The sequence below is a fragment of the Entelurus aequoreus genome, linkage group LG04 (assembly GCF_033978785.1).
Source record: "Entelurus aequoreus isolate RoL-2023_Sb linkage group LG04, RoL_Eaeq_v1.1, whole genome shotgun sequence".
Lineage (NCBI taxonomy): Eukaryota > Metazoa > Chordata > Actinopteri > Syngnathiformes > Syngnathidae > Entelurus > Entelurus aequoreus.
Genome location: NC_084734.1, coordinates 63,904,114 through 63,931,808, shown reverse-complemented (window position 1 = coordinate 63,931,808; position 27,695 = coordinate 63,904,114). Strand labels below are relative to the sequence as shown.

The 27,695-nt window shown below is 38.7% G+C and overlaps 1 protein-coding gene across 1 annotated transcript in view; it reads right to left on the bottom strand.

Moving 5' to 3' along the window:
* Positions 1 to 27,695, bottom strand: part of LOC133649218 (AF4/FMR2 family member 2-like) — a 277,314-nt gene that overhangs the window by 144,190 nt on the left and 105,429 nt on the right. Inside the window, exon 5 of the mRNA XM_062046050.1 lies at positions 15,333 to 15,377. Coding sequence (XP_061902034.1) covers positions 15,333 to 15,377 — 45 coding nt within the window. The remainder of the gene's footprint in view (positions 1 to 15,332; positions 15,378 to 27,695) is intronic.

Below are 27,695 nucleotides of genomic sequence, written 5' to 3'. Positions count from 1 at the left end.
CCGTGTTTTTACTCGGCTTTAGTCTTTAAACTAGTATGCAGTTTAATGTGGTTCATGAATTTTTACAAACTTCATTTCAATGTGCGAAGCTTCGAGAAGTGGACAAACTCTAGAAAACGTATAAACAGAGGAATCTAAAGTATTCAGCCGGACTTCGACGCGGCAAGGTGAGCTGCTCACTGGGACTCAGACCTCGTAGATTGAAGAGAAATATGAAATGGGGGGACGAGTGGAACGAAGGAAAATCTCATCAAATATTCACTACTGACTTTATTACATGCTGTAAAAGTAGTCAGTGACTCATTATATGTGTAGTTATTAGCCTTAACCAGAGTGAACAGAATGCTAATGCTAAGAGGCTAGTGCTAAGTCTAAAGTGTCTGTATTGTTGTTGTGAGATAAACACTGACATTTATTATTAATATATTGTTACTCACAGCTGAAATGGACCACAAGGACTCACCTGATCCTTATAAATTCAGGACACGACTTTCTGACTGTTGGACATTGTGGACAAAAGCCGTATTTTTTTTAATTAATTCGGCACACTTTGTTTTTAAATAATATTTTTTTGTGAATTATTGCTTTGTATTTCATTCACATCATTATAATAAAATAAATAAGACCCAATATTGTCTGTTTATTTACATGGTATCAGTGTAGAAATATATTGTACCACTCATCCATATGTCATCAACCTGATTTGTATAAACTACAATAAAACTGTGAGATGCTGTGGAAACACAAACCACACAATTATGCAGGAACCTCTTGTTCCAGGAACTAGAGATTCCAAGAATTTAAAGTTCCTGAACTCTTGGTGGAAAAAGGCCTCTTTTTTCAGGCACTCCCGCCTGTTCTATGTTTATGAAATTAATACTATATAAGAAACACTTAAATGTTTATTTGTCCGTTAAATTTGGGCCACTACAAAATTGGATTAGTCGCTAAATTCTAAAGGAAAAAGACATCGCGACTTGGTTTAAGGAAACGATAAGGTGGGATAAAGTATTATTTTCATATAATCTTGGCATTCAGCTATTAACACCAATGTGCAACATGCAAAGACATACCATATTTTCCGGACTATAAGCAGCTACTTTTATCCAATGCTCTGAACTCTGAAGTTTATAAAATGGTGCAGCTAATTTATGAATGTTTTTTCGCTAACGGTCATAATGATTTGTATTCAACAAAAAATGTCATATTACACCGACAGAGATACTGAAAAGGTGTGTTATTGTTTTTGCTATGAGACCATCTTTTGTACGAGTTCACTCACTGGAGGTGCTGCGGGTTGAAAATGTACTTCCTGATTTATTCCTTGAACCTGAAGTGTAACAGGCAGAGGTGGGTAGAGTAGCCAGAAATTGTACTCAAGTAAGAATACTGTTACTTTAGAGATTTATTACTCAATTAAAAGTAGTAGTCACCCAAATATTTACTTGAGTAAAAGTAAAAAGCATGTTGTGAAAAAACTACTCAAGTACTGAGTAACTGATGAGTAACCTGATTGTTTAATGATGACGGCATCAAATAATGCACAAAAACATAAAAATAGTAATGAGCAAATTCAAGCCAGGAATATCTCTTAAGCAACTAAAACAATAATATATATTAAATAATAATACATTAACATAAAAAAATTAAGGCAAATTGAGCCACAATAACTTAACAGCACCATAGGCTCAGTAGGCAGAGATTACAAAGGAAAATAACAAGTTAGCCTTTACGCAAACCATAAACTGATAGGTGTGGGCTACACCTGGGAACACACTGATTGGTGTTTCTATGCAGGCGTGTGTGTGTGTGTGTTTGCGACTGTGTGTGTGTGTGTCTGTCTATGAGGCTGCAGTGCGTTAATAAATGTCCCCACATAATGTACATTTGACAGTGATTCATAGCAGGGAAGCTAACATCAGCTATCTACTAAGGTTACTTACCGCGATGTGCTTCCTCAAATTTGACGTTGAGTTCATGTAAGCTTGTTAATCATGTGACCGCCTGGCTCTGTTTGATTGGTGAAACGGAGTCAAACGTCACCAGTGACTGGCTTTGAGTGGTGAAATGGAGTCAAACTTCACCAGTGACTGTATTTGATTGGTGAAACGGAGTCAAACTTCACCAGTGACTGTATTTGATTGGTGAAACGCAGGCATGCGATAGATCCTACTTAGAAGGTCTGTCTGACAAACCAAAAAGAACAAAGCGTGCATTAACAGATCGATAAAAATCAGTAGCGAGTAGCGAGCTGAATGTAGATAAATGGAGCGGAGTAAAAGTAGCGTTTCTTCTCTATAAATATACTCAAGTAAAAGTAAAAGTATGTTGCATTAAAACTACTAAAGTTGCTCAAGTAGATGTAACGAAGTAAATGTAGCGCGTTACTACCCACCTCTGGTAACAGGGCACAGTGTTTATGCTCAAAATTATTTGTCTTTCATCATTCCAAGCAACGTTTGTAAGTTTTACAATATAACTAAAACAATTCATACTTACTAAACCGTCCCATGTGTGATGTCTGTAGGAGTATTTTCATGCATATTTGTACGTGCTATCGTAAATTAATCAAGCTATAGTCGTCAGCATTAGCTAAATGTCTGTTTTAGTATTATCAACTTACAATGGCATTCTTTTTGCATTGTTTCAGTTTTGTAAATACACCAAAACGTCACCATGGACTTATTGAGTCTGTTTAGCCGATGGGAGCGCTAGCTTCCGCAGTTAATGGGTCCATTACGATGACTTCTGTTTTGTTTGGTCAGCCGATTAACTGCCGTGTGACAGGCACCGTTTGGAAACAATTAAGGTATGTAAATAAACATTTACAGAATCTTTTGTACTGTTGTATATCTGCAGCTAATATATACAGTATATATAAATATTTTTTTCTTCTAAATTGGTGGGTGCATCTTAAACTATGTAGACTAGAGAATACGGTAAACACTGCTAAAATCAGCTCTTTTTGATGCAGCTCTGTATCAATCGGAGAGTGAGCAGGTGTTTATAAATCGTTTATGAAGTTTGTTTTTGATTGTGACTGAAAAAAATAGCAGCCATGTTTGTTTTGAAGATATATATTTACATTGTCATTACAGTACATTGTCAAAGGATACATTATGGTACTTTTGGAGATGGTGGGGCATGGCTTCATATGCAATGGGGGAATAAAAGTGACGCACAATTTACACGACAGCATATCTTTTACTCATATTACTATTGTAGATTGGAATCGTCAGAGGTCCCCTTTAAAAAAGTAAATTTGGTATTTTGTATTGGCGTACCAAGTAGCTAAGTGGGATACATTATTTCTAAATATTAGAAGCACTTTCAAATATGATGCCGTGCAGTCACTGTACCTAGTGAAGTGTCTACTGTAGTTACTGTAAAACAAAGTCAATGGACTACAGTAGAAATACAAAAACAATAAACCCAGGTTACAGTAAGTTATTCATGTTTATTCAACTACACTTGGAACACATACTGGTACTTGTATAGACACTGCCAAACACAGGCCTGGGGTCAAAGGTCTTACAAAGGGTACGAGCGTCATAACTTCCAATCATGCATCCCCTCAGTAGAGTGGATGACTCATCAGATGACTCATGTGTACGAAATAATTTGTGTTAGTCAGTGTGAGAGAGCAGTTATACTTAACATAATAAAGAAGCCCATATTATGGCTGGTATCAGACCAGTTCAAGTGTCTATAGCTCATGTGTGCGATTCTAACACACTCTGAAGTCTGTTTTGTTGCTAGGCAACTCTTCTCTGACATCATCATGTGCATAATATGCGAGTGACTATATTTTGACAGACGGCACTCCTGATTATGCGTGTGTGTATTTTAATTATGTGTGTTTGCCTCTATAAATGTTTTACGGTGACTTATTATCACTGTCACACCAGCTCAGCCACACTCACTCACTCACAAACACACACACACACACACACACACACGCACACACACACACACACACACACACACACACACACACACACACACACACACACACACACACACACACACACACACACACACACACACACACACACACACACACACACACACACACACCTACAATACATATCAATGTGATGTTCATCTCAGTGTTGTCATCTGGTCCCATGAACAATTATTCAGTATGCATTACACAGACAAAATGCCCTCACTGTTGATTGGGGATTCTAGAAGGTTATCTCTCTTGTGGCTCACACATGTCTAGTCTGTTGCTTCATGTGGTTAAATACCAACTGAGTCATAACTGAAGACATATTTAAAAGAAAAAAGTGGTGAATTCCCAGTGAAAAAACTAGAAAAGGGCACGTAATGCAATTATCTGTAATGCACTTTTATTTTTAGTGCTGAATTGTATTAAGGCCTTTCCACTGAATCGATGCCATTTACCATTTACTCTGAATCTTTTTATTTTAAAAAAATGTTTTTTTTATTAATCAATCCAACAAAACAATACACAATAATACCATAATAATGCAATTCCAATTCCAAAACCAAACCCGACCCAGCAACATTCAGAATAGTAATAAACAAAGCAATTGAGAGGACACACAAACATGACACAAAACAATCCAAAAGCAATCAAACAAAAATGAATATTATCAACAACAGTATAAATACTAATAACAATTCCAACATAACAGTGATTAGAAATCCCTCATTGACATTATCATCACAGCCATTTATAAAAAATAAAAACATTTTTAAAAAATGAACAATAGTGTCACAGTGGCTTACACTTGCATCGCATCTCATAAGCTTGACAACACTTTGTGTCCAATATTTTCCACAAAGATAAAATAAGTCATATTTTTGGTTCATTTAATAGTTAAAACACATTTAAATAATGGATCCCATATTCCAATATATGACTCATTATTATCTCAACTAAATGCAGTTGTTTCTCCTGATATAATTTCCATAGCTTGTGTGTACCAGTCAGTATGAGTTGGACTATCAACATCTATCCATTTGTTTTAATATTACCCTTTTTGTTATGATGCATATTGAAAGAAATGCATTTTTACTCTGATAATACACATATTGAACTACTCAAAATGTGTATTTGCCAGTTTTGAGCGATTTATTCTTTTTTTTTTTAAAGTTCCTAAGGCGACGGTTTGAGTATAAGTAGTTACACTTGATTAGCAGGAGTAAGTAGATGAAATATAGCTGCATGGAATTGATAATAAATTATCTACACACTGAGGGCCTGATTTACTAAAGTCCTACTACCACACGATAAACAGCATGTGGACCGCTCGCCTGTGCATCGGTTGGGGACGTCTCTGCGCTACTGACCTGTGTCCGCTCGGGATGGTCTCCTGCTGGCCCCACTATGGACTGGACTCTCACTGTTATGTTGGATCCACTAGGGACTGTACTTAGAGGGGGGGTTAACCACATATGCGATCCTCCCCAAGATTTCTCATAGTCATTCACATCGACGTCCCTTGTGTGGGCTCTGTGCCGAGGATGTCGTTGTGGCTTGTGCAGCCCTTTGAGACTTTTGTGATTTAGGGCTGTATAAATAAACATTGATTGATTGATTGATGTGCAATATATAAAAGTGTGTGTACTATTTAGTGGGCGTGTTGCATGTGATCTACTAACACTGTGTGTACAATTCAAAAGTGGTGCAGACCGCCTTATTTAGAGAAGGATTTTGCATGCATCACCACGGAGACAGTCGATCATTTACTGCACATTCATTTTTATCATGCTCCTACCTGTGAGGTTTTCTATGTTTTCAAACAAGCAGGAGACATCTACCACTTTCTATGGGCATTTTATACACAGTTCCAAAACACAAAGCCTTTCAAGGTGGACCTTCAGTGTGCTAAAGGTTGGTTCTGTTGTCCAGGTAACGCTTCAACAAAGTCCAGAAAATGTGTACACATTATATTTACAGCATGTCAAAAACATAACAAAATGCCACCTGTTGGACCACACAATGCCATAAATGTGGAGGAAAACAAGTGTCTTCATGGAGACAGGCGGAATAAATGGTCGGGTGGCGTGCACCACTTTTGCTCTTATCAATTGTACACACATTTTTCTAGATCTCCTGCAACGCGCCCACCAATAGTACACACAATTTTATAGTTTGACTATCTGATCACCATCATATTCTTTGTAGATCAGGCCCTATGTATCCCTAAATATGTCTAAAATAGTTTTAAGAGCTATTTACCTATTTTTAGCCCTGTCAAGCCTAAACCTGGATGCATATGCAAAAGTGCAATATCTTTATCTGTACAGTAAATCTATTTATATCTGCACCTTCTTTTGTAAATGCAAACACTCTGCACCTAATTGCTCTTTTATCCTGCACTACAACAAGCTAATGCAACAAAATGTCGTTCTTATCTGTACTGTAAAGTTCAAATTTGAATGAGTCTAAGTCTAAGTCTAAGTCTATTTTTAATCATTGACTTTACGTCATAATCTTAATTTTAGCATGAATAATTATTTTTGTCTGTTCTAGTTTAAGAATGTTAAAATTGAGAAAATAACTATTCAAATACGATTTTTTGGTTTTCCCCCACATTGAGAATCTTGTTTAAAGAATCTGCATCATCCCGAGGATGCTTAATTTAAGAATTGCAAGTTATTAAATGCTTGTTTTCCGAATAAAATACTTATCTCTATCTTCTGCTAATTTCTAAATACACAAATCTTGATTTAAGATGTCTTATCTGTCATGTGTTAATCATGTTTTTGTTTGGCCATGTTTTGCTTGGTTTTTGGACTCTCTTTAGTTCCTGGTTGCACTTCCTTGTTTTGTTTGGTTTCCATGGTCACCCATTAGTTTTCACCTGTCATGTCACGCACCTGTTTCATGTTTTGAGTCACGCACCTGTTGTTAATCATGTCTGGGTTATTTAAGTCTTTCTTTCTGTTCACTCGTTCTGCGTTCATTGTCTTTGTCACACCGGTTCATGTCCCTTGTTGACAAAGTAAGTTTTCATAGTCCATGCCCTAGCTTCTGCTAACTAGCAGCTTCTTTTGTGTTTTAGGCACGCTTGCCTTTTTTGTTTATTGTTTGCGTTTGTGATAGTTTGAGTGATTTATGTTTAATAAATCCAAGCTCACCTTCACGCTGTCGTCCGGAGCCGTTTTTGCATTGGGAAGAACAACCCCGCAGCAAGCTGCGACCCCCCCACGTGACAGAATGAACGCAGCAGACGTTCTTCCGCAGACGAGCCCAGAGGAGGTGATGGAGACGCGCTGGCAAAGATGGAGGCCAGCCAGAAAGGCTTCTTTTCGCCAGCATGGCGCGTCGTTCCCCCAGGATCCTCCTCCGGACAACAAGATCCCCCAACCAGCCCAGTCTTCCTCGCCGCCGCAGGAGGCCCGTGCTGATGACGTCATCCCGCCCACTGGTGATGACGTCAGAGACCAAGACTTTTTTTTAGATTCTATTTACGCCCTCTGTCAGCCGCCCACTAAGGACTTTGTTTCAAAGAAAAATCCTTTTGAGAAGATTTTTTCTAAATTTAGATTTTTTCAGACCCAGTCTAAAGTGGGGGTGGTGAATAGACATTTTGGACAATTTAATGGGGAGGATTCTGCCCCCCTCCTGACCTCCCTCCACCCACCCCAAAAGACGGTTCCAGACGGGGAGCGCGTCTGGTATCCGCTCCTTGAGGGGGGGGCTAGGGCCAGAGCTGTAATAGTGGGGTGACTCAGCTGCGCCCAGCCAGGCAGCAACCTCCGGCCCGTCCACCACCACCGGTCTTTCGGCCTGCCAAGCAGCAACCCCCAGATAGGCCAAGCTCCGGTACCAGCGCCACGACGCCAAGCTCCGGTACCAGCGCCACGATGCCAAGCTCCGGTACCAGCTCCTCGCCGCCAAGCTCCGGTACCAGCTCCACGCCACCAAGCTCCGGTACCAGCTCCACACGAAGACCCTCGCCTAGACCAAGTCCAAGACCAACCATGCCTAGACCAAGTCCAAGACCAACCATGTCTAGACCAAGTCCAAGACCAACCATGCCAAGACCAAGTCCAAGACCAACCATGCCAAGACCAAGTCCAAGACCAACCATGCCAAGACCAAGACCAAGACCAACCATGCCAACACAAAGACCAACCATGCCAAGACCAACCATGGCCACGCCAAGCTTCGCCGCCCGAAGCGCCACGCCAAGCTTCGCCGCCCGACGCGCCACACCAAGCTTCGCTACCTGCTTCGCTGCCTGCTTCATCTGCGGCTTCCACGCCTGCAATGACGACGACGCGCCTGCCTCCTCGTCTGCCACGGTTGTGGCCACTACCGGGTCGCATGTGGCCCTTCCCAGGTCGCCCAACTCACCTGTGGCGGCGGCGTTCCACTCGCCGCCGCCACATGACTATGCTTCGGTGGATTCGGGGCCACTTGGCCTGGCGACCCACCGCCATGTCCCCCTCCCGCCCTCCCATGACTCTTGATCCTGTTTTTTGTTTTTGGACATCTGGGATCTGTCCTTAAAGGGGGGGGGGGGGGTGCTCTGTCATGTGTTAATCATGTTTTTGTTTGGCCATGTTTTGCTTGGTTTTTGGACTCTCTTTAGTTCCTGGTTGCACTTCCTTGTTTTGTTTGGTTTCCATGGTCACCCATTAGTTTTCACCTGTCATGTCACGCACCTGTTTCACGTTTTGAGTCACGCACCTGTTGTTAATCATGTCTGGGTTATTTAAGTCTTTCTTTCTGTTCACTCGTTCTGCGTTCATTGTCTTTGTCACACCGGTTCATGTCTCTTGCTGACCAAGTAAGTTTTCATAGTCCATGTCCTAGCTTCTGCTAACTAGCAGCTTCTTTTGTGTTTTAGGCACGCTTGCCTTATTTGTTTATTGTTTGCGTTTGTGATAGTTTGAGTGATTTATGTTTAATAAATCCAAGCTCACCTTCACGCTGTCGTCCGGAGCCGTTTTTGCATTGGGAAGAACAACCCCGCAGCCAGCTGCGACCCCCCCCCCCCCACGTGACATTATCAAGTAAAATGAACTGCACGGACAGATGATTTCACTAGTTTTTAGTATTTTTTTCCTAATATCTAGTGTTTTTATCTTATATTTTGTCAGCTCGTTTTTGCAGTGTACATTGTTTACTGAGCAGCATCAATGCAATCTGTTGGCATCATACACTATATTGCCAAAAGTATTTGGCCACCCATCAAAAGAATGAGAATCAGGTGTCCTTATCACTTGGCCCGGCCACAGGTGTAAAAAACCAAGCACTTAGGCATGGAGACTGTTTCTACAAACATTTGTGAAATAATGGGCCGCTCTCAGTGTGTTCCAGCGTGGAACTGTCATAGGATGGCACCTGTGCAACAAATACAGTCGTGAAATTTCTTCGCTCCTAAATATTCCAAAGTCAACTGTTTGCTTTATTATAAGAAAAGTGAAGAGTTTGGGAACAACAGCAAGTCAGCCACCAAGTGGTAGGCCACGTAAACTGACAGAGAGGGGTCAGCGGATGCTGAAGCGCATAGTGCAAAGACTTTCTGCACAGTCAGTTGCTACAGAGCTCCAAACTTCCTGTGACCTTCCAATCAGCCCACGTACAGTACGCAGAGAGCTTCATGGAATGGGTTTCCATGGCCGAGCAGCTGCATCTAAGACATACATCACCAAGTCCAATGCAAAGCGTGGTATGCAGTGGTGTAAAGCACGTCGCCACTGGACTCTAGAGCAGTGGAGACGTGTTCTCTGGAGTGATGAATCACACTTTTCCATCTGTCAATCTGATGGACTAGTCTGGGTTTGGAGGTTGCCAGGAGAACGCTACACTTCGGACTGCATTGTGCCAGGTGTGAAATTTGATGGAGGATGAATTATGGTGTGGTGTTGTTTTTCAGAAGTTGGGCTTGGCCCCTTAGTTCCAGTGAAAAAAACTTTGAATGCTCCAGGATACCAAAACATTTTGGACAATTCTATGCTCCCAACCTTGTGGGAACAGTTTGGAGCGGGCCCCTTCCTCCTCCAACATGACTGTGCACCAGTGCACAAAGCAAGGTCCATAAAGACATGGATTACAGAGTCTGGTGTGGATGGACTTGACTGGCCTGCACAGAGTCCTGACCTGAACCCGATAGAACACCTTTGGAATGAATTACAACGGAGACTGAGAGCCAGGACTTCTCGACCAACATCAGTGTGTGACCTTTACCAATGCGCTTTTGGAAGAATGGTCGAAAATTCCTATAAACACTCTGCAACCTTGTGGACAGCCTTCCCAGAAGAGTTGACGCTGTAATAGCTCCAAAAGGTGGACCGACATCATATTGAACCCTATGGGTTAGGAATGGGATGGCACTTCAAGTTCATATGTGAGTCAAGGCAGGTGGCAATATAGTGTATATGGTGAACCATGATGGAAATGGAAGAATGATGTTCAAACCCTAACTTGTGCTAAAACATTTTGTGTGGTTGTATTTTAAGAAAGTAGAGTGAGCATGGTCATTTCTGCTTATTAACGGAACTGTGAATAGCAATAGATTCATACCGACTATGCTTACGTTCCATCTGCTGTGCTGTGCCAGAAAGTGGGGGGGAAAAAGCGCTGCCGGCATTCACTCTGACTGACCCCTCTTCACATTTTCAACTCCGTGATCTTTCCGCTTGACAGGGCTAAAAACTACAGATTGGATTCAATAGCGCACCAATTTTATTGACATAAGGATTCTCATGCAGCTCACGGCACACGATCTGTCACACAGGCTGCTGACCAGCCTATTGATTTGTGAAAGGGAGAGGTGAATGACAGAGGGCAGAGAGGGATGAACAGGCACACAAAGAGTGAGGCGACGAGGGAGAGAAAGGATGGAGACACTTCCAGCGATGAGTGACAGAGGAAAGTGAGCAATAAGTTGATGGCACATTATGTGAGACACTCCTTGTCTTGACAGCTGAAAATATGCTGGCCGGCGAACAAATGACACGACTCTGACCCCTCTTTGGGAGAAACGCAACGAAACACAGACAGTGTGTTTTTGACCGATTTGATGTCATCTTTATGGCATGCAGATGAGAATGAAAGGTGCAATGAGGGTAAAGAAGAACAAAACCAAGTGCAGATATGTCTGCATGACTTCATTGGACATTTGCAAAAATGGGTTTAATCATGGATCCTAGCCAACAGAACTTCTATTACACCTTTTCTCTTTATGTCTCTTTTTCTCCCTTGTGTCCTTCCTGGCTACAATATGTCTGCCTTCAGAGCCCCGAGCAACTGAAAACAGCTGATGATCATTGCAATTATCAAACGTTTGTGTGTGCGTGTGTGTGTGTGTGTGTTTGTTTGTGTTCTTGTATGTCTACCCTTCTTGAGACATCAACAGGGAAAAGTACCTTCCATATGAGGACCGTTGAACAAGTTAGGACCGAAATCATTGTCCAATCCAATCCAATCCACTTTATTTACATAGCACATTTCAAAAAACAATAGAAGTTTCACAAGGTGCTTCACAGAAGTTAAGACATGCATACTAAAAGAGTTAATAATATAAAACATTTAACTATAAAAGAGTACATACGTACATGAAATACATCAGAGAGAATAAAATAGACTAAAATCACACAACTCTCATGCTGGTTTAAAAGCCAAAGAGTAAAAATGTGTTTTAAGATGTGATTTAAAAGTTATTAAGGAGGGAGCCATCTGAATAGCAAGAGGGATATTGTTCCAAAGTTTTGGAGCCACAGCAGAAAATGCACGATCAACGGGTTTTTGGGACGACAAGAAAAAATGATCAGCTGACCTCAGAGACCTTGTGGGGGTGTACATTTTTAAAAGGTCTTGACATATATTGTTGGCGCTCATCCGTTAAGAGATTTACAAACAAACAACAATATTTTAAAATGAATTCTAAAATGAGCTGGGAGCCAGTGAAGGGATGCTAAAACGGGGCTAATGTGTTCATGTTTTTTAGTGCCAGTTAAAAGGCGAGCAGCAGCATTTTGGACTAACTGCAATCGAGCGATTGAGGTCTGGTTCATTCCAACGTAGAGGAAGTTGCAGTAGTCCAAACGTGATGAAATAAAAGCATGGATTACCTGCTCAAAGTCGTTAAAAGATAAAACGGATTTAATTTTAGCTAAAAGTCTAAGATGATAAAAACTACATCGTACAACGGAGTTACTGTATTTATTATTATTTTTTTTAATTTTCCCAATACGGAAAACCGTTGCATCTAATAGAGAAGGTCTCATTTGCACCCCTGGTGGTAAAATCTATCACAAATAGGTTGGTCCAAAAAAGGATGGATTTTTCAAATGGACTGTGTGTCGGTTTTAAAAGTGCTCCCCCTCTGGTCAAAAAATTACATAACAAGTGTGTGTAAAAATTTAAAGTGCTCCCTCTGGCCAACATATGTAATAAAAAGTGTGTGTAAGGAATTGAAATGCGCTCCCTTTGGCCAAATTAATAAACAAAATAAAATAAATATGTAGAAAGAGACATACTGTAAAAACTCGAAGTAAATAATGAAGATTAAAAACCAATTACAAACAAAAAATTCCACCAAAAAAAAAAAAGCAGTCTTTTTCTCACAATGTGTCGACTTTTTTCTTACAAAATTGGGAACAATTTCTCATATACCTTCTGTTTCTGTAATATTGCAATATTTTCTCGTAAAAGTATTACTTTTTTAATGTAAAATTATTACTTTTTAAGGCAAAATGGTGACATTTGTCATATAAAATTCTGACTTTTATCACAATATTGGCAATGTTTTTGTTGTCCCTGTAAAATAGTGCAATTTTTTGAATAAAATTATGACTTTTGGCATAATTTTGCCAAGTAGAATTCAGATTATTATTATACTATTGCCGACATTTTTAAAGTGTTCTTATAAACTTGTGACGTCGAGTAAAATTACGACTCTTTTCATAAAATTGCCAAAATTTTAAGCTTTGGTTGTAAAATTGCGAAAGTTATTGAGTAAAATTCCAACTTTTATCATAATATTGCAAAAATGTTCCATTTATTTTGTAAAATTTTGACTTGCGTTGACTAAAATTACAGCTTTAATCAGAATACTACCAAAATTGTACATATTTCTTGTGAAATCGTGCCCTTTTTCTTGTAAAATTCCAACTAATTTTTCACAACAAGCTTTTTGATATTTGCATAGTATGTATATATTATTAATGTTGTAAATACAAATATTTATATATCTAGAAAGGGTGGTCCTAAAGAGGTAGACCTTTTTGCGAAGGTCTCAAGAAGGTCACTAATACAAGAATGTGTGTGTGTGTGTGTGTGTGTGTGTGTGTGTGTGTGTGTGTGTGTGTGTGTGTGTGTGTGTGTGTGTGTGTGTGTTGTCCTTGTAAAATAGTGCAATTTTTTGAGTAAAATTATGACTTTTGGCATAATTTTGCCAAGTAGAATTCAGAGTATTATTATACTATTGCCGACATTTTTAAAGTGTTCTTATAAACTTGTGACTTTTGTCGAGTAAAATTACGACTCTTTTCATAAAATTGCCAAAATTTTAAGCTTTGGTTGTAAAATTGCAACTGTTATTGAGTAAAATTCCAACTTTTATCATAATATTGCAAAAATGTTCCATTTATTTTGTAAAATTTTGACTTGCGTTGAGTAAAATTACGACTTTAATCAAAATACTACCAATATTGTACATATTTCTTGTGAAATCGTGCCCTTTTTCTTGTAAAATTCCAACTAATTTGTCACAACAAGCTTTTTGATATTTGCATAGTATGTATATATTATTAATGTTGTAAATACAAATATTTATATATCTAGAAAGGGTGGTCCTAAAGAGGTAGACCTTTTTGCGAAGGTCTCAAGAAGGTAACTAATACAAGAATGTGTGTGTGTGTGTGTGTGTGTGTGTGTGTGTGTGTGTGTGTGTGTGTGTGTGTGTGTGTGTGTGTGTGTGTGCGCGTGTGTGTGTGTGTGTGTTGTCCTTGTAAAATAGTGCAATTTTTTGAGTAAAATTATGACTTTTGGCATAATTTTGCCAAGTAGAATTCAGAGTATTATTATACTATTGCCGACATTTTTAAAGTGTTCTTATAAACTTGTGACTTTTGTCGAGTAAAATTACGACTCTTTTCATAAAATTGCCAAAATTTTAAGCTTTGGTTGTAAAATTGCAACTGTTATTGAGTAAAATTCCAACTTTTATCATAATATTGCAAAAATGTTCCATTTATTTTGTAAAATTTTGACTTGCGTTGAGTAAAATTACGACTTTAATCAAAATACTACCAATATTGTACATATTTCTTGTGAAATCGTGCCCTTTTTCTGGTAAAATTCCAACTAATTTTTCACAACAAGCTTTTTGATATTTGCATAGTATGTATATATTATTAATGTTGTAAATACAAATATTTATATATCTAGAAAGGGTGGTCCTAAAGAGGTAGACCTTTTTGCGAAGGTCTCAAGAAGGTAACTAATACAAGAATGTGTGTGTGTGTGTGTGTGTGTGTGTGTGTGTGTGTGTGTGTGTGTGTGTGTGTGTGTGTGTGTGTGTGTGTGTGTGTGTGTGTGTGCGTGCGTGTGTGTCCTTGTAAAATAGTGCAATTTTTTGAGTAAAATTATGACTTTTGGCATAATTTTGCCAAGTAGAATTCAGAGTATTATTATACTATTGCCGACATTTTTAAAGTGTTCTTATAAACTTGTGACTTTTGTCGAGTAAAATTACGACTCTTTTCATAAAATTGCCAAAATTTTAAGCTTTGGTTGTAAAATTGCAACTGTTATTGAGTAAAATTCCAACTTTTATCATAATATTGCAAAAATGTTCCATTTATTTTGTAAAATTTTGACTTGCGTTGAGTAAAATTACGACTTTAATCAAAATACTACCAATATTGTACATATTTCTTGTGAAATCGTGCCCTTTTTCTTGTAAAATTCCAACTAATTTTTCACAACAAGCTTTTTGATATTTGCATAGTATGTATATATTATTAATGTTGTAAATACAAATATTTATATATCTACAAAGGGTGGTCCTAAAGAGGTAGACCTTTTTGCGAAGGTCTCAAGAAGGTAACTAATACAAGAATGTGTGTGTGTGTGTGTGTGTGTGTGTGTGTGAGTGTGTGTGTGTGTGTGTGTGTTGTCCTTGTAAAATAGTGCAATTTTTTGAGTAAAATTATGACTTTTGGCATAATTTTGCCAAGTAGAATTCAGAGTATTATTATACTATTGCCGATATTTATATATCTAGAAAGGGTGGTCCTAAAAAGGTAGACATTTTTGCGAAGGTCTCAAGAAGGCAACTAATACAAGAATGTGTGTGCATGCGTGTGTGTGTGTGTGTGCGTGTGTGTGTGTAACATACCCGCAAAATCTCTTCAACACAGCTGGAGTCATTTGGAATGCTGACCTGCAGAAAACAAAAGAAAGATAGAGAAACTGTCACTATTTATAGCATTAACTATAAAGAAGACGTGTCCAAGTTATGGCCCACGGGTCAAGTGCAGCTCACCGGCATTTTCTGTTTGGCCCGCAAGACGTCACAAGTTCAGTATGGAATCTAACCCGCAGAGTGCCTCCAACTTTGTTTTAAATATCTTATAGTATAAATGTTGTAAATTTGCTGACGTCTTGTGGACATAGTAACCGGTAATTCAGGTTGATGACCATGAATTGTACTTGAAGTGTACACAGAACAACATTTTTATATATGACCAAAACCAAACAACCTTTCCCACTCATGGTGCAAATAAACTAATCAAAAAGTCAACACTCTCACTGAACTTTGTGGGTATTAAGGAAAATGTCATATATGATTCATATAGACATAATTTAAAATGACACCCATTTAAATCTCCTGCAATGCAAGATGGGAAAAATGTCACGACTTGTCACACTAGCCGTGCCTTATTTTGAGTTTGTTGGCATTTTCCTGTGTTTTATGCTTCAGTTCCGGTCGAGCGCTCCTATTTTGGTTTCTCTCCTTGATTTGGTTTGCATTTACTGAAACAACTTGAATCCTGCCTCAGAGCGCTGTTAGGTCCACCTGAGTTGAGTTGGTAATTAGACAGACCTTCTTAAGCCAGCCTCGCGATTTAGTCAGCGCTCAAGAATTGACTGCTGTGGCACGCTGTTGGTTCATTTCACGCCTCACCGTGTTACCTAGTTTTGACTTTCACCATAGTCTTTTGTGCACTCCTAGACACACCACTGTTTTTTTTCGTGAGCATCCCTGCACGAAAGTGTTGTGTGTAGTGTTTAACTACTCGTGAATTCAAATATTCTTATACTGTAGCTGCAAGCAGCAGGCGTGCCATTCTTCTGCATCTTGAAATCACGACAATTACCGAAAATATGCGGTACCGCAAGTGTGACAAAAAGTGAAAAAAACATTTATCCATGTTTGCCGCATTTTAGGTGCTTGATATTTCTGATTGATTAGAAATCTTTAACGAGGTATTTAGGAGTTGAACTTTCACATACTCTTAATATACAATCATATTAATTACATACATCCATTATACTAATATTATATGTATTATGTGTATACATATGTGTATATATATATATATATATATATATATATATATATATATATATATATATATATATATATATATATATATATATATATATATATATATATATATATATATATATATATACCATATTTTTAGGACTATAAGTCACAGTTTTTTTCATAGTTTTCGCGACTTATACTCAGGAGCGACTTATGTGGGAAATTACTAACACATTACCGTAAAATATTAAATAATATTATTTAGCTCATTCACGTAAGAGACTAGACGTATAAGATTTCATGGGATTTAGCGATTAGGAGTGACAGATTGTTTGGTAAACGTATAGCATGTTCTATATGTTATAGTTATTTGAATGACTCTTACCATAATATGTTACGTTAACATACCAGGCACGTTCTCAGTTGGTTATTTATGCGCCATATAACGTACACTTATTCAGCCTGTTGTTCACTATTCTTTATTTATTTTAAATTGCCTTTCAAATGTCTATTCTTGGTGTTGGGTTTTATCAAATACATTTCCCCCAAAAATGCGACTTACACTCCAGTGTGACTTATATATGTTTTTTTCCTTCTTTATTATGCATTTTCGGCCGGTGCGACTAATACTAAAGAAGGACTTATACTCCGAAAAATACGGTATATATATATATATATATATATATATATATATATATATATATATATATATATATATATATATATATATATATATATATATATATATATATATATACTTTAAGGGGGTCATATAATTATTTTGTTTCTACATTTAAAACACTTCCTTGTGGTCTACATAACATGTAAATGTTGTTATTTGGCTAAAATGTTTTTAATGCCTCTCTCTGACTGTCTCTTCAAGATGCGCTGTTTTTTGAGCGGTTTTATTTACGTTCAATTGTGTCTTCTCCCCGTCAGCTATGTTGTAGTTTTTAGCGCTTCCATATGGAGTCTACTGACAGACATACATTAGAATTGCTGTAGTGTGTTTTCCTTCTGTAATACGGATCCTTCTGGGTCTGAAATAAATGACCTGTATATATTAGAAATTACATCAGAGGAGGATGCATGTGCATATACAAGCCATTCTGCCCCGCAACAAGGGGATAGAGAAATAGAAGGAGCTTATTGACTACAGCATCGGACTATAATGGCGGACTAAAAAAGCTCTTCGGGTAAATATCTACTATACAGGAATGTCTCAGAACATTTGAATATTGTGGTAAAGTCCTTTATTTTCTGTAATGCAACATAAAACATGAAAATGTCATACATTCTTGATTCATTACACATCAACTGAAATATTGCAAGCCTTTTATTATTTTAATATTGCTGATTATGGCAAACAGCTTAAGAAAACTCAAAAATCCTATCTCAAAAAATTTGAATATTTCCTCAGACCAAGTAAAAAAAAAAAAGATTTATAACAGCAAAACAAAATCAAACATTGGAAAATGTCAATTAATGCACTCAGTACTAGGTTGGGAATCATTTTGCACGGATTACTGCATCAATGCGGCGTGGCATGGAGGCAATCAGCCTGTGGCATTGCTGAGGTATTATGGATGCCCAGGATGCTTAAATAGCGGCCTTTAGCTCAATTGCATTATTGGGTCTGGTGTCTTTCAGCTTCTTCTTCACAATACCCCACAAATTCGCTATGGGGTTCAGGTCAGGGGAGTTTGCAGGCCAATCGAGGACAGTAATGCCATGGTCAGTACACCAGTTACTGGTGGTTTTGGCACTGCGGGCAGGTGCCAGATCATGCTGGAAAATGAAATCATCATTTCCATAGAGCTTTTCAACAGATGGAAGGAAGCATGTAGTGCTCTAAAATCTCTTGGTAAACAGCTGCATTGACTCTGGACTTGATGAAACACAGTGGACCAACACCAGCAGCTGACATGGCTCCCCAAACCATTACTGACTGGGAACGTCACACTGGATTTCAAGCAACTTGGATTTTGCTCCTCTCCAGCCTTCCTCCAGACTCTAGCGCCTTGACTTCCAAATGAAATACAAAACTTGCTTTTCTCTGAAAACAGGACTCTGGACCACTCTGCAACTGTCCAGTGCTCCTTTTCCATAGCCCAAGTCAGACGCTTCTTCCGTTGTCTTGAGTTCAGGAGTGGCTTGACCATGGGAATACGGCTATTGTAGCCCATTTCCCGGACACATCTGTGAACAGTGGCTTTTTATACCTGGACTCCAGCTTCAGTCCACTGTCTTTGAAACTCCCCAAAATTCTGGAAGCGGCTCTTCTTCACAATGCTGTTAAGGCTGCGGTCCTCTCTCTTGGTTGTGCACCGTTTCCTGCCACATTTCCTCCTTCCAACAGACTTTTTGTGAATGTGCTTTGAAACTGCACTCTGTGAACAGCCTGCTCTTTTAGAAATGTATTTTTGTGTCTTACCCTCCTGATGGAGGGTGTCAATGATACTTGTGATTTAGTTTACTGAGCCAAGCTGAGTGTTTTTAAAGGCTCAGGGAAACCCTTGCAGGTGTTTCGAGTTAATTAGACGATTCAAGTGATTAGTTGAATAGCCTGCTAGTATACTTTTTCATGATATTCAAGTATTTTGAGATGGGATATTTGAGTTTTCTTAAGCTGTATGCCATAATCAGCAATATTAAAACGACAAAAGGCTTGCAATATTTCAGTTGATGTGTAATAAATTCAGAATGTATGACATTTTCATGTTTTTAGTTGCATTACAGAAAATAAAGAACTTTATCACAATATTCTAATTTTCTGAGACAGTCCTGTATATGGAGATATCCGCTGACGTCATCAATAGGAAAAATGTCACAAATTGGGCAAAATTCTAACGGCTCGTTTTGAGGGAGTATGGAGGAATGCCTTCATGGTTTGATTTTAAAATTTTCGGGATTTTTTGCAAGTGATGGGCTTACTTACACTGCACAGATACGTACATCACAGATACGTACATCACAGTTGTAGAACAGAACTCGATTGTAACCCAAGGATCACCTGCTCATGTTCAACCTTTGATCTGCACCTGCATTATTTTGGACCAGACTGTAAGTTAAACTGGAATTTGTTTTTTTGCTCTGACAAAGCAAAGCAAGCCCTCTCTGGTGATCATTTAAAACTGGGACTATTAGAAACGTGAGAACACACATGACTTTTGACATTTAGTACTTAGTGATCTTGTGTTAAGAATGGAGTTTTGCCCCTGATCAGGACAGCAAAAAAAAAAAGTACTCATGCCAGGATTGTTTTACTGCACAAAGTGATGACTTTTATTTCATAAATGATTTGGGAAGGAGGCACAATACACCAAATGCTTGACTTTCAGCGATGGTCAAAACAAAATGCCAAAATCTCTCCATCAAAATGAAAAGTCTACCATAAAAATGTAAGCACGAGCCAAACAAACACGTTTCTTGGAGCAGCTGCTCTTTGTTGCGTAAGTTCAGCCAAAGTGCATGTTTTTTCTTCTTGTATTATTCTAAACAAATCATTATTGCCTCTGCTGGATACACACACACTATTGTTAAATGCACCCCACATGGAAATAAATGCCACTGCCAACTGAGTGTCTCCAAAAAGCATTTAAAAACAAAATAAAACATTTTGATGGACTAGTTCCTGGCTTGGCTCTCGCTGACAGGCTCAATAAAGAAGTGAGGGACAAAGTAGCAGCTGGGGGAGAGGACAGCAAATCCCTGCATAACCATAACCTCTGTCACAAAACGTTAGTCAATGCAGCACATTAGCACAAGGAAACATTAGGTAACCACCATGATGACAATGTCATCATCCTCAGACTGCCAAGCAACGTAAGCACTTTCGAACAAATGACATGTAACAGACTTCTGTGGACTTCAAAGATTACGGTACCACCTTACATATACATCTATACTTATATGTACTGTAAATACCAAGTCATGGCCTCGCTATGTGGCAAGAAAAATCCACTGCCACATTTCGTATTACAATCTTGGCATTAAATCTCTAATTCTACAGTCACCATAACCCTTTGTTCACTGGCAATCAACCAACTGTAAACACTTAACTGTAAAATATATGAGGTGTGTCAGCAAACTTTCAGGACGTATGTCATAAAATATATATTTACAGACTAAATTTTCCCACTGTGAAGAAACCCCCCTGTAGACGCACGCACTTTCCCAGCCTTCTCTGTCACGTCCTCATACGCTTTGGTCCATAATCAATAAATCAACAAAAAATTTTAATGAACTTGATTACTTTGCTGGTATCAATCAAATGTGTGTTTTTTCCGTTGTTTGCTTTCAAACACACTGCAAGAGGGTTCACTCTGTGCATCAATCTTAGCACCTGAGCGTGTTCGTCCAATAGCGGAATTAAATGAACCCTCTCGTCAGTCATCCATAATCTTTGTCTCTGTGAGTGGGGGCCGGACTACTAGCTTTCCACTAATGAAAAGCACTGCAAGGGAACAAAAATAGAAGGAAAAAAGATGATTGCAAAGCAAATCCCCCTGTGTGGGAATATTTAGGCTTCAAATTGAGTGGGAAAGATGAGCCTATCAACACGACGAAGCAGGTCAGTATGCCAAATGTAATGTGGCCAACAGGGCCAAAGAAACCCTATCTGACCTAGTTTTTCCAATTGGTGAAAAAACTGCACATTTTGCTAAAAGCGATTAAGAGTCAATTTTATTTTTGTTGTTTATTAACATATTTAGGATAATCACAAATAATTGACTTTCCAATTACAATGGTAAAAAAACACTAATGAGATATTAAAAGTATTGCGTTTGAAAGGGTTACTTGCATTGTTTAATTTATTTTATTTTTTTAATTGAGACAAATATTATTTATGTATTTAATATTTGTTTACTTACTATGATATATTTATTTGTTGACTGTTATGTTACAGAGAACAAGGAAATAGGATAAAATTGCTATGGTATGAAAAGGGGTAGGATTAAATAAGCTCAGCTTCTTCCTACTCCTTTCGGACGTGCTGTAATGAAACAACTGGAAATATGTGATGCACTACCCTGTATCGTATGCATGTTCCAAATAAACTGAAACTGAACTGAACTGAACCTTGATTTACAAACTTTTTGATTTACTATCTTTGTGTGCATATATTAAATTGTTTATCCTTTTTACAGCATTCTTCTGGCTTGCGCCTCCAAAGGACAAGGAATGTGTGGTTTCAAACATTCAGGAAGTGTTATTAAAAAAAGAAAAATCATTATATGACCCTTTTAAAACAGCTATCATGCCCGCATGCGTGTTTTCCATCTGTAGATCTTTCACTGCACTGTTACCAAAGCTACCAGTGTTTGTTTCCATTTGGCTGCACACACCTTTAGGCAGGATGGCATACCAAATGTATTCTAATAAAAGCCACATTGCTCACACAACAGCCTCAAGGCTCAGTGAATAGCAACCATCTGTAATAGATTTGAAAGGTTCTGTGACTTTTGTAATGTGTGTGTTTATGTGCTGTATTTTTTAAATGTCGACAACTAAGACACGGTTGCAGTGTAACAAGAAAAAAAGAATGTACAAGAATAAAACTGAATATACAGACTCTACTGGAGTCTCCAAGAAAGAAGAGATACAAAAAAAGAGAGTGCAAAGAGAGTTGGGTGAAAAAAATAGCAGAGGCAATTATTGAGGTAGAAATGCTTTTCTGTCTGAAATAGCTTGGAGATGATAGACGTCTACATACACGAACACACCGACAATGAGTGTCTCTCTTACCTTTCCTTACACACAAAGAAGTATAAGGGCTGCACATAAAATAAAATACTTGGATCTAAAACAGGGCTTACATTAAATATTAAATGAATAAAATCATAGGAGTGAGAGAATAATGTTGCAATATACAAGAATATGACAACAAGGATCATACTTTTGTGATTGTGGTATTAAAACCTTGATAAATTGTCAATATTAATCTACAGGGCCATAAGATTTGGACATTCATACTCAATGATTTCTAGTACAGTGTAACCTGTTTATGTCGAAAATTGTCAGGCAGGCTGACAGACATAGACTTAAGCGGTTGTTGACATAACCAATACTGAATTTTTAAACTAGTCATTGCTTGTATGTATTGTCTCATCTCATGAGACACAGCGATGGTGGCAATACTTTTGCGAGATCTCGCAATACTTTTTGCGAGATTTCGCAAAAGGTTTTTTTCCTATCTCAGCGAACCGGAAGTAAAACAGACAAAGCGATGGAGAAGCCTACCCATCATCCATGGGAGAAGTTTATTGATTTATATTTTAGTATTGGCCTTACATATAAAGACATCAAATCGTATTATGGTCCCACAACAGAGCACAGATGATGGGTAGGCTCCCGCATGCTAAAAAACCCTTTTGCGAGATCTCGCAAAACATCCATGTCCTTTTAGGGGCTCTGTAAAACATAATCTTTGCTGCAATAATATTCAAGTTTACAATATACAGGTATGTATGCAGTACATGTGTTGTTTTCTGTCAAAATGGAAATAATGGCTACATTTATGCTATGTCTGCACTAAGCCGGATAACCCCTTAATCAGAATCAGAATAGTTTTATTGCCATTGTTTGAGAACGAATAATTATTTAGCCTAAGCATACATTAAAGGTAATGTGACGACCGGGTCGCATGGTGATGCGGGGTTTGTTCTCCCAGGATGCAGACGGACTTCGGACACAGCGTGCAGGTAGGAAATTATTTATTTAAGAATTAAATCAGACGGGAACAAACAAAAACGTGCTCAAAGCATGGAAGGCAAAAACTAAAGGGGCTAGCGTGGAAGCTAGCAACAAACAAAGCCTAGCGTGGAAGCTAGTATACAGGTAGCAGGAATCAAAAGTCGTCAACTGTTGCGTGTAGCAAATTAGGAAGCCAGACCGAGTGAGGCCAGGGCATAGACTAAATAGCTCTCTGATTAGTGCCCAGGCAACAGGTGAGCGTCCCGAACACTAACCAGAGGCAGGTGAGTGTAATCTGCTGTCATGGCAACTGAAACACACAAACTCAAAAGGTGCTGAAAACACAAGTGTCTCGAAAACGTAAACAGACTATGATCCGGGCAGCGGATCATAACAGGTAACCCTCCTTGGATCATTTTTTACACGGGTAAGTGCGGCGTGTATTTCTTGAATCTCCGGCTCTTAGCTTTGTATGGACTCATTGATCGTTTACATACTGAGTTCGTAGAGGGAGTGAGGTCAGAAAGACCGCGGCCCACACAGGAAGTGATGTCAGAAAGAACGCGCCACAGCCAGCTTCATAACAACCGGAGCTATCCACTGGAAAGATGGAGGCGAGTCATCCAGACCTGCCTGTGTTTCTCCTTCTTCTACATGTACAGACACTTGTGGAAATCCCACATGAATACCTTAAGCTAATGAAATGAATGCAGCTATTTCGGATACAACATTTCTCAGACGGCAAGAGAACTTTCAAATGTCCGGGTCAGCTGTGATTCTACTTACCGAAAAACTTTGTCCATTTGTAGAAAGGGGAGACAAGGAGAATGCGGACTCCCGTGGATGTGATAAAAAAGTAGCGTGTGCTTTGTATTACCTGGCCGACGAGGGAAGACTAAGGAAAACTTCAAATGCATTTGGACTGGCAAAGCAGACTGTATCAGTTATTGTCCACCATGTATGTCGTGGACTCAACGTCTCGGTCCAGAGTATATAAAGTCACCAAAAACTAATGGACAATGAAGGTGAAGGCAAAAGAGTGAGGAGTGTCCTGACCAGATTTCTAGATCCCTTTTTTGATTGATGTAAAATGTTCTTTATCACATTGTTTAGTTTCACATGTCCATTAAAGATGTGATTAATTTATGATGTCTCAGGTGTGATTCACTACAATAGGGCCCCACACCACACTGGATTCCAGTTATTTGAAATACCACAACACTGGATATTGTTCAGATAAGTTAAATTTAATTTAAGAACTTGCACACAAAGCAACACTGGAGGTGACTATGACGAGCGCATTTTCAGCGCATGCGTACTAGGTCGCGTTGCGCCGGCGGACGGCGGAAGGAGGGTTTTTTTAACGACCATTGTGTGTGTGTGTGGACAAGGATAAGGTTAAGTGGGATTCACCCTGGATTTACCCTAGCCGGCTTAGTGTAGAAGGGGCCTTAGTAAGAAAAATTAAGTACTTTATTGACACACAACATTTCTAGGCTTTCGCGGCCCACATCAAATAATGTGTCGGGCCTGATTCGGCACATTTGCAATACACGATATTTGGTTTCCGAGAACGAGACAAGAAACGATTTAAACATAAATTTAAAGTGGGGGTGGCGTGTAGGGTGTTAGAGTTGGGACAATTTTAAGAGCTCCTTACTGGCAAGTTTTTTAAAATCTCTTTCCTGACAGCACCCATGTTTTAAGACGACTACTGTGACAAGGTATATGACTGGACAAGGAACCATTTTTTTTAATTTAGCTGGCTCATAAAAGTATGCAGGTGCACTTTGAAGTATTTTATAACTTTGCATGACCTATGAATGAGCTTTTAACTGTTGAACTGGTTCCACAAGTAAAAAGTAAAATAAAATAAAAAAGTAAGTAAATATAATTAAATAATCATTTTTTGCATTCCTGATATATTGCAGCCGTCAAATGTATCAATGATTGAGTTGTTTTTTCTAATGTCTGGGCTGATGAGTTAAAGTTAAAGTTAAAGTACCAATGATTGTCACACACACACGGGGTGTGGTGAAATTTGTCCTCTGCATTTGACCCATCCCCTTGATCACCCCCTGGGAGGTGAGGGGAGCAGTGGGCAGCAGCGGTGCCGCGCCCAGGAATCATTTTTGGTGATGTAACCCCAATTCCAACCCTTGATGCTGAGTGCCAAGCAGGGAGGTAATGGGTCCCATTTTTTATAGTCTTTGGTATGACTCGGCCGGGGTTTGAACTCACAACCTACCAATTTCAGGGCGGACACTCTAACCACTGGCGGCTTGGACATGCACACTGAAATGATCTGAGGTTGAACTCAAATAAAGGGGCGCAGTGGTGCATCTCCCCCACCACACCGCCCGAACAGTACTATCGGTTGCTAACAATCTGACCTAAAAAAAAATTAAGGAATGGGTTAATTTTGTTATTTGCTGTGGTAAACTTCAGACTCACTTCATTGCTTTTATTTTGAATCTAATCTTTAATGTGTGCGTGCACTAATGCAGTGGAACTAGACAGTAGTTATGTTACCATTTCACGCTGTTTAGCCATGATTAAGTTAACAATACAACAACACATATCAACATATACACACCCATTTTATATGAAAATGACCCCCTATTGCTTGTCAAAAAATTTTGTTGACAAAAGCGGTCGATCGTGTGACTCAAGCGAGCACTTGTTAGTTAGAACAACAACGTTGACCAGGACTTGATGAATTGGTGTTGTCAACCTAAGTAGATTCTAGTAGTATTAGTGTAGTGTGCTATGCAAGAAATCTGATTATATTGATAAAATACAATGTATACACACTACTACGCTGCCAATGGCAATTGCTCATTGACTGCAAGAGAAGATGAACTTCTCCTTAATTTTTTATGAAATAACTGGTCTAATATGCATTGTTAAATTTAAAAGGGTAGACTTAGAACTTAATTTAGTGAGTACCGGTATGTTAAATATTAATCCACCGTTAAGTAAGTCTCTCTCTGACGCAATCTCTCTTCCCTCGACAGCAGCACAGACATCGCTTGTGTTCCCTATTCAGCAAGAAAATAAGACCCTGGTTGGATGGGATGGGCACAAAACGTCACTTTCCGGGAAGCTGAGCTTCTCTAGAAGTGAATGGGGCAGTGGGCTGGCTTCCCTTTTTGATTGACAGCAGAAGAGCAAATTAGCTATCTTAAAATATAAACCCCCAACAGAGCATTTTTCATGTTACATTCCGTTGTTACAAATGTATCTATTTTTCAATCATCTTATGTTTTTGTTTGTTATACATGACTAGTAACAAATCAGGCATCTACTGTATTTCTGGTGTTATTGGAGACTCCGTTGCTCTCTCATCAACGAGCAGCGGGTGTTGCTGTGAGCCATTCCACCTTTCCAAAGCACTCACAGTTTGGCCGCAAATGAGCTTCCCTTCCTGAAAAGAGAAGTATTGTACACTGGCTACTACTAGAAAAACATGAGGGAATATACCGCTTATCCTGTCGAGAGTCACTATCCCAGTTGACTTCGGCAAGAGATGGGGGTTCATACTAGACTGTGTTGCCATTTTTCTATCCATCCGTTTTCTACCGCTTGTCCCTTTCGGAGTCGCGGGGGTGCTGGATCCTATCTCAGCTACATTCAGGTGGAAGGCAGGGTACACCCCGGACAAGTCGCTACATATTTTGCATCATAAATTCTGGATCAATTTTCCTCGGTTTTCATATGCCACACTTTCCGAAAATTCAGTTTTCAACAAGCATTGTCTTCAAAAGTTTGCCCCGTTTTTCATACACCATCTTAATTATTGTACAGTCAAACTTTTCCCGTAACAGACTGGTCAGTTTTTTCGTATCGAGTTTTAAAATAAAGAATCCCACGTGTTGGTGACTCAGTCTATGTGCTTTTTTTATTAAGAACCATTGTCAAAAAGCCACCATGGGACCAAAGAAAGTTGCAAGTGCCCATTCTTAATAATAAAGAAGGTGACAAACGCTATGGTATTCAAGAAAGAACTTAGAGCAAAGTATAGGTGGTGTCCGTGTGGATCTTCCCTCCCTTCAGTCAAGGTTAAAGTAATGTTAAATGTTTTTTTTTTATCTACTTCATTCGCAGGTGATATATGTTGTATATGTGAAACTATAATAACTATGGGGTTTATATTAATAATATTTGGTGTCTGAAACATGTTAATTGGCTTCATGTTTTTTCTTATGGGAAAAATGTATTTGGTTGTTGTACGATTTAGTCTTCGTTGGACCTTTTGTTTTTAGAAAAAAACTATGTTGTGTTTTGATGACTGAAGTGTACTCATTAGTCACTTATTATTCCTAAGGGGCCAGCGGAGTTTCATATCGAACACATTTAATTAACATAATTACCATAATTCAAGTGGCTTTCCACACGGTGTTCAACAATATCTTGTTTTGTAATGCAATGACAACAAAGATTATTACTATGTGTGTGTGTGTGTCATCACTGAATTAATGAAAAACTGAAAAAAAATGATAGTGTCAAACA